We start from the raw sequence: 7839 nt of genomic DNA on the forward strand, positions 1-7839 counted from the left end.
ATATCTATAGTTATTTGCCAAATACAATATATTCCAATAGGCGCCATGAACAAGCCTTGGCTGTTTTAGACTTTGTGGCTCTGTTATTACTGGCCTACAATGGCTTAAATTCAGTAAACACATTAGCATAAATAACAATAGCATTGGATTTTAATTTTTTTTTTTTCTCTCCCAAAATCCATTTGGTGGTGATTTTAATCTAAACCCCCTGCTGACTTCACTGCATTCTTCTAACTTATTGGATAACTAGATGCTGAGAGATAACATTCCACAAATTCGGGGGGTGGAGAGTTGTGGGAAAAAAAAAAAAAAACAGTTGAACTTTCTGGTTCTTTGCTTTTATCATTAATGAAAAGGCCAACCCATCCCCATCCCCCGTTATTTAATCATAGGCTATAGTTTTCATTCTGCTGTGTAGCCAAACGTTACTGCTCAGAGTCAAACAATAGCCTTAAATAACATGCATTTACTTCTATACTACAATAGTTAGTGGAGATTATGGTGTGTGTATTGAAAATATACATTTTTATTTTATAAACCCCCCCCCCCCCCCCTCAACATAAATTGAATATATATATATATATATATATATATATATATATATATATATATATATATATATATATATATATATATATATATATAATAAATTTTTTTTTTTTTTTTTCTTGCACATCTTCATTTTTATACTTTTGACACCTGAACTTTAGCGGCTTTATAAAACTTCATTGGGTGTGTGTATACTGTAATTTTCTTTAATGACATTTTTAGACTTGCAGGCCTCCTTTCCAATGGCGATAGGAAAAGTGTATAAATGATTAAATATTTGGTGCATAAGAAAACCTGATTGGATATCCTGTCTGCAAATAATAATTAAGCCCATCTATAATATATATATATATATATATATATATATATATATATATATATATATATATATATATTAAATGTTCAAATTTAAAATAAAATTATATATATATATATAATTTTATTTTAAATTTGAACATTTTTTATATATATATATTATAGATGGGCTTAATTATTATTTGCAGACAGGATATCCAATAAAAAAACATTTGGACATTTTAATATAAATATATATATATATATATATATTTTTTTTTTTTTTATTTCTGTGCTTTGCCTGATCTTTACTTATTTTATTTTCTCTTCTTACAGCTAAGCCACAAGATTCGAGTGATGATGTAGATGGTGAGAAAAGCGTGAAGCGATGCAGGATGGACGAGACGCAAGTCTGCGACAAGTGCTGTGCAGAGTTTTTTGAACAATCCGAGTTCATCGAGCATAAGAAAAATTGCACTAAAAATTCCCCTGTCTTGATCATGAACGAGTGTGAAGGAGAAGAGCACTCGGGGGTCTACCCAGGGCCTACCCCCAAGAGCACAGGACAGGAGGCATCTGAAAACCAAGTGGCAAAGGACGTTCTAGTAAAGGACATTCTAGCAAAGGGCTCTGCCGTTACTGCTGAAAGGATGGAGGGGGAATCAAATCCTGCTAATAAAACCGTCCCTCAAGCGGCTCCTAAGGTTAATGGATTTGGCTTCTTGCCTAAAACCAATCTCTCCAACACTAATGTGACTTTACAAACTATCAACAGTACTAAAGCGGCTGTTAATCAACTCGTATCGGATGGACCTAGTGCTCCAGCAAACAATGCTCACGCCATCCCAATGATCCTCGAACAACTAGTGTGCTTACAGCAGCAGCAGCTACAACAGATTCAGCTTACTGAGCAGATCCGTATTCAGATTGCTATGATGACTTCTAATTCCCTGCACCCGTCTCTAGCTGCTGCCACAGATCCGCTGAAGGCACTGGGCGCTCATCTATCGCAGCAGCTCTCTGCTGCTGTCGCTCTGATTGGACAGAAAGCTGGGACGCAAAACCTTACCCTCGAGACACTTAAGCAGTCAAAGCTACCTCACGTCACCCTGTCCATTCCAACTTCCGGCGCCGTGCCACTTGCCTTTTCCAACCCAATGTTAAAACCTGAGGTCAATAGGGTTATGCCCGCTTCCTCTTCTGTGGCCAGGTTTCCAAACCCCGTCGTATCCCACGCTCCCGGGACTGTAATCTTCCAGAACCCGCTCAATGTCATCGACCCCACTAAGAAATTAAAAAGCAAATTCCCCGGTATCCCAATCCCTGAAGCTAAACCTACCGAGGATCCGTTCTTTAGACACAAGTGTAAATTCTGCGGTAAAGTCTTTGGCAATGACAGCGCGCTGCAAATACATTTGCGTTCGCATACCGGCGAAAGGCCATACAAGTGCAACATCTGCGGAAACAGGTTTACAACGAAAGGGAACTTGAAGGTTCATTTCCAGAGGCATCGAGATAAATATCCACATATACGAATGAATCCCTATCCTGTACCGGAACATCTGGATAACGTTCCTACTACAAGTGGAATTCCGTATGGCATGTCTGTTCCCTTGGATGAGTCGAATGTATTTGTGGATACAAAGCCTGTGTTGACTAGTCTTCCCAACCCAGGACTAACTATACCAAATGTTGCCAGTATAGGTGACTCGGGATCGGCCTTCCCACTCAACCTGCAGTCCAAGCTGTCGCCAGGCAGCGAAGGTGAGTCCGTGTCCTCTGGGGCTGTTGGTCACGAATCTGGCACCGATCAAAGTCTCAACTCTCCTCCTGCTAGTGGGTCCAGTGAGCAAAGCTCAGAAACGAGCAAGCTGCAGCAACTGGTGGAAAACATTGATAAGACTGGTTCAGATCACAACGAGTGCTTGGTTTGTCACCGAGTGCTAAGTTGCCCTAGCTCACTGAAAATGCACTACCGCACCCACACCGGGAACGGCCTTTCACGTGCAAAATTTGCGGGCGGGCGTTCTCCACTAAAAGCAACCTTAAAACGCACTATGGCGTCCATCGTGCAAACACTCCTCAAAAGATGCATTCCTGCCCCATCTGTCAAAAGAAATTTACCAATGCAGTGGTCTTGCAGCAACATATCAGGATGCACATGGGTGGACAAATTCCAAATACACCTTTACCAGAAGATGCATGTGAAGATGGGGACCTCGATCCTTTGGTGATTGATGAGAAGAACGGAGATTTGAACAGCTTAACAGATGAGAATGTTGATGACATTGACATGGAGGAAGACCCTGAACTTGCAGATGTTCCTTTAGGTTCCAAGCCCCCAACCCCGCAGAGCGATGGTCAGGTGGAATCCCCAAGCATGCAGCTCTCTGAGCTTTCATCTCAGGACAATCAGATGTCTATGCCTCCTGGACTCTGCTTGCAAAGGCAAAACAGTATTAAATCAAGTGAGAATGGGTCGTTGGAAAGTGATGGCTTGACCAACGATTCCTCTTCCGTTGGGGATCCAGAATACCAAAATGGCAAGAGTCCAACACAGTCCGAACAGAGGACTCTCTCGCCAACCAACAGCAAGATGACAGTCTTCCATCCAAGTCGCCACCTTCTTACAACGGTCACGATGTAATGGGTGGGCCGAACAAAGACGAGTCGTGTGAAAATGGCTCCGTTGATCCCGATGGCGATGGGGCTCCCCGATGGTGATGGGGCTCTAGATCTAACAAATGGCAATCTAATACGCAAAATTAAAGAGGAACCGGGCCTTCTTCCCGATGGAGGAGACTTAAGTAAGTAAAAGTGATGGGTTTGTCTTTTCTTCTATAATTGCTTACCCTTGTTTGGTATTCATGTTATCCTTTAGAAAGATGCATTACTCAAGAAGAACTTTAATGCCAGTCCCAGAAGAGTGCCGCAGTAAGCAGGGGAAAAATAACTTATGTAGAGCAATAACAACCTTTCTGAGGCTTTGGCACAGTTCTGTTCAATCCAAAATGTGTGCTTTTGCATGGAAAAATTTAACATGGCATGGGGTTTTTTGTTTTTATTTTTAGCCCATTGAATATGCCTGAAAATCTATATATGAAAAGAATACAATTCTAAAATGGGACTTTTTTTTTTATTTTTTATTGTTTCTTCCTAGACAGGAGTCCAAACGTGTACATTGGTCCTCCACCCACACTAATCAAAGTGGAAATGCCAGGAGATCGTCTTTTAGGCCCCGCACACTTCATCTGTCCCACCAAATCTTTCCCCCGGCCTAACACCCCTTGTTGGCCCTCCTCGCCGCACAGCAAAGCAACATCTCTGCGTAACCTGTACCAAGAACATTTCCCTCGGCTAGCGCTTTACAGATCCACGAAAGAACTCATACCGGCGAAAAACCTTTTGCGTGCACGATATGTGGACGAGCTTTCACAACAAAAGGAAACCTCAAAGTAAGCTGCTTTATCCAACTTCTGTTCCCCCTCTCCAGTTTACAAAAAAAAAAAAAAAGAGAGACCCTGACTTGCATGTATCTAGTCCAAAACCTTCTGCTTATTTCTATCTTCAAATAGTGGTGAGAGGATGGCATTCCTGTGCATTTTTATTGCAGTCTGTGTGTAATACTTTAACAAAAAAGGGTCGTTTGAAGCTTAGGTGCCCATTCCAAACTCAACAGTATCCGGCCACATGACCAGAACTCTTCTTTTTACAGTTGGGTCTTATAATCTAGGAATAGGTGCTCATTCTTCAGATTTCTGATAGAACATTCAGGCTCAGTGCACACTGCTGAGGCTTGGGATCTGACTTGTGAGACCCACTTCAAGGTGACTTCTGTCTGACTTGTGCCCATAGACTTTAAGCACTTGGCCGTCCGTAGGACGTCCCTCGGTTTCAAAAGTTCTACCGGGATGATGAAAATTTTGAGCCAGTGTTTTGGTGTTGATTTTACCATCAGCTGTTGTGACGGCGCAGGCCTGCGCTCCGCCACGCTCCCGTGGCCAATTCATGTCCAGTGATGGGTGGTTTTCTACACGTTGTGGGCGGAATTAGATGGCCAGTGCTGCGATGCAAAAAAATAAAACTTTGTGATGGGCTCATTTTTAAATTTCTTGTGGGCGGGAATGAGATGCCCAGTGCTGCAAAAAAATAAAACTGAAGATTTATTTATTTATTTTATTTTTTTTTTTTTGCTGCATTGGCCATCTAATTCTGCCCACAATGTGTCGAAAACCGCTCATCATGGACATGAACTCGCCACGGGAGCGTGGGGCACAATCTGACAGAAAATAAAAATTCTGTCCGCTATTGTGCGCCTGCACCGTCTCGCCGTCACAACAGCTGATGTTAAAAATCAGCTGTTGTGCTGTTACGTAGGGTGCATGCATATCCGGTGGGGGGCACTTCTGCTACAAAGGGATTTGCCAGTGTTCTGTGGAAGTGATTGATATGGCTAAATAGCCACTCAATCACTTCTGCGGGTGGCAGAAGGGGGTCATCCCCTCCCTGCTTGGGCTCTACCGTATAATCTTGGTGCCCGGGAGCCATGTTTGGCTGCACAGACCCAGAGCTTTCTCCTTTTTTCTTTTCTTCCTCTTCTCTTCCTCTTCTCTTTCTCTTCCTCTCCTCTTCCTCTTCCTCTTCTCTTCTCTTCCTCTTCTCTTCCTCTTCTCTTCCTCTTCTCATCCTTCCATTGGAGGCCAGAGGAGAGATCTGGGTCTTGCCATAAAGAGGACCTGTCACAGCCCAGGAATGTTGCTCATCCCTTGTGATAGCAATAAAGTTAATCGCGGGGGGGGGATGAGGTGTTATTGTAAACATCACAGCGAGAGCTCTACCCAACCTCATCTATATTGGTGTGATTTTTGGGATCCATCATTACAGGAAGAATAAATAGGCATTCCCTGCGTTGTAGCCCCTTCCCTCGCAACAAAGTATTACTGGCAGTAGTATAGTAGTAGTCGCCTGGCAAAGTCGCACCACTTTCAGGCCGCAGTAGTGTGAACCGAGCCTCAAGTGCAATTAAACCTCCTATCCTTGTCAGCCAAGGAAGCTGCCATCTTGGCCTCTGTTTGACCTGCAAAAGCCAAGATGCTGCACATGTGATCAGCCATTTGGTGGTTTGGTTGAGAGCACAAGCAAATGTGACGGTTAGCATTTCCGGTAATACTGAACCTTTTTTTTTTTTTTTTTTTTTTATTTTTTTTTTTTCTGAAAAACAGTTAAAGCGATGGGTTTAGTTTCACTTTAACATTCACTGTCCATGTGAGCGTTAAAAAAAAAAAAAAATTGCGATTTCTAGTAGTCTATATAAATTTTTGTTTATTGAAACCATGGAATAACAGTGTTTTGCTTCAGTGGGTTTTAATTACGTTGTGCTGTGGTGTGTGTTTGGGTTTTTTTTTGTTTTTTTGTTTTCCTTCCCTGCTATAATGCATATCCCAAAAAAAAAAATGTAAAACAAATTTTAGTCATCAGTTTAGGCCAATATGTAATTTGCTACATATTTTTGTTAAACAAAAAAAAAAACCACAAGCGTATATTGATTACATATTACATTGATCAATGTATAAATGACACTGGCAGGGAAGGGGGTTAACACTAGGGGGCGATCAAGGGGTCAACTGTGTTCCCTTGGTGTGTTCTAACTGTATGGGGGGGGGCTTACTGGAACACCAGAGATCGCTGTTCCCAATCACTGGGAACAGCAGATCTCCATGATGTCCCTGACAGAACAGGGAATCCAACTTATTTACATCTCTCATCTCTGTGTACCTCGGTCGCAGGTGGACATTGAGTCCGCAGGACCCGTGGGCGCGCGACGCACCCACAGTTTAACGTGCACAGAGCGGCGTACGGGTAATCTGTTTGCCCAGGAGAGCTGACCTGCTGCAGTGTAGATGTACTGTGGCTGATCGGTAAGTGGTTAAAGAGAACCTGTTGCTTTGCCTTTTTTAAAATTGCACTTGGAAGTCCAAACTTGGGAAATCTCCCACAGTATTGCCCTTTCACTTCCATCTTTGCTGTTGCCCCCCCACCCCACCCCCGGCAGGATTCCAAAACTTGGTTCTAATTGCATACTGTGGGTTCACTAAGGTCCAAAGTATTGTAGTGGCTAGGCCTAAAAAAATTTTTTTTTCTTTTCTTCATCTGTAAATTATAGTTTAATTTTTGATGAATAAAATATAATTTTTCTCCCTGTGTAGGTTCATGTGGGAACTCACATGTGGAATAACGCTGCTCGCCGTGGACGGAGACTTTCTGTGGATAACCAAATACCGCCTTGCCAAATGACAGTAAGAAAGTGCCTGAGATCTTTCCAAAGTATTTTGTCCCCCCCCGCGGTCAACATTGATGCTACTGTTTGGAATCAGTACGCTACGGCTCTTGGGAGCAGCTTGGCTTTGAAGACTAACGAGATCTCAGTGATCCAGAGTGGTGGCATACCTACATTGCCTGTCAGTAATTGGAGGTCCTTCCATCCTCACCACAGCTACTGTCTCTAACCTGGACGTCAGCCAGGCTGGTGCAAGTCAGACTATAGCCGAGAGGGGAAGAAAAAAGTGCGGAAAGTGCGCCGAAACACCAATTTACACACTTTATGGAGGAGAAAAATATAGCTGTGAAATGATCTACGTGACGGCGGCCAACAAAAAAATAATGCGAAAGCGGACACTTGAAAGGAATAAAATTAATAGGTGGCTGGAATTTCCTGCACCCTTTTTCTTTTATTTTTGGGACTTTTTTTGGTGGGTTTATTTTCAGAGCGGCCAACCCAGAATTTCCTCCTGGCACCAGAACGGACAAGAAAAAATTTAAAAAATTGCACCTCAGATGCTGCGAATAATGCTAGGCTGACGTGTGGATGGTGTTCTTTCCAAAGGTCAAAAATGTTTACCTTTTTACAAACCAATTTCAGACTTTTTTTTTTTTTTTTTTTCTTTGCATTACAAACTTTAAAATGTGAGAACAGTCCTCCTGCCTATGTCTGGATTT

The 7839-nt window shown here is 42.5% G+C and overlaps 1 protein-coding gene across 1 annotated transcript in view; it reads left to right on the forward strand.

Annotated features, from left to right (window-relative positions):
- SALL4 (spalt like transcription factor 4) overlaps nucleotides 1-7600 on the forward strand; it is an 11848-nt gene extending 4248 nt beyond the window's left edge. The window contains 12 exon segments of the mRNA XM_073607252.1: nucleotides 1180-2832; nucleotides 2835-3434; nucleotides 3437-3537; nucleotides 3539-3650; nucleotides 4004-4095; nucleotides 4097-4189; nucleotides 4191-4298; nucleotides 7050-7122; nucleotides 7125-7177; nucleotides 7179-7310; nucleotides 7312-7394; nucleotides 7396-7600. Coding sequence (XP_073463353.1) covers nucleotides 1180-2832; nucleotides 2835-3434; nucleotides 3437-3537; nucleotides 3539-3650; nucleotides 4004-4095; nucleotides 4097-4189; nucleotides 4191-4298; nucleotides 7050-7122; nucleotides 7125-7177; nucleotides 7179-7310; nucleotides 7312-7394; nucleotides 7396-7474 — 3179 coding nt within the window. The 3' untranslated portion in view covers nucleotides 7475-7600.
- Nucleotides 7601-7839: the final 239 nt, after the last annotated feature.

Source organism: Aquarana catesbeiana, linkage group LG12 (genome assembly GCF_042186555.1).
Source record: "Aquarana catesbeiana isolate 2022-GZ linkage group LG12, ASM4218655v1, whole genome shotgun sequence".
Lineage (NCBI taxonomy): Eukaryota > Metazoa > Chordata > Amphibia > Anura > Ranidae > Aquarana > Aquarana catesbeiana.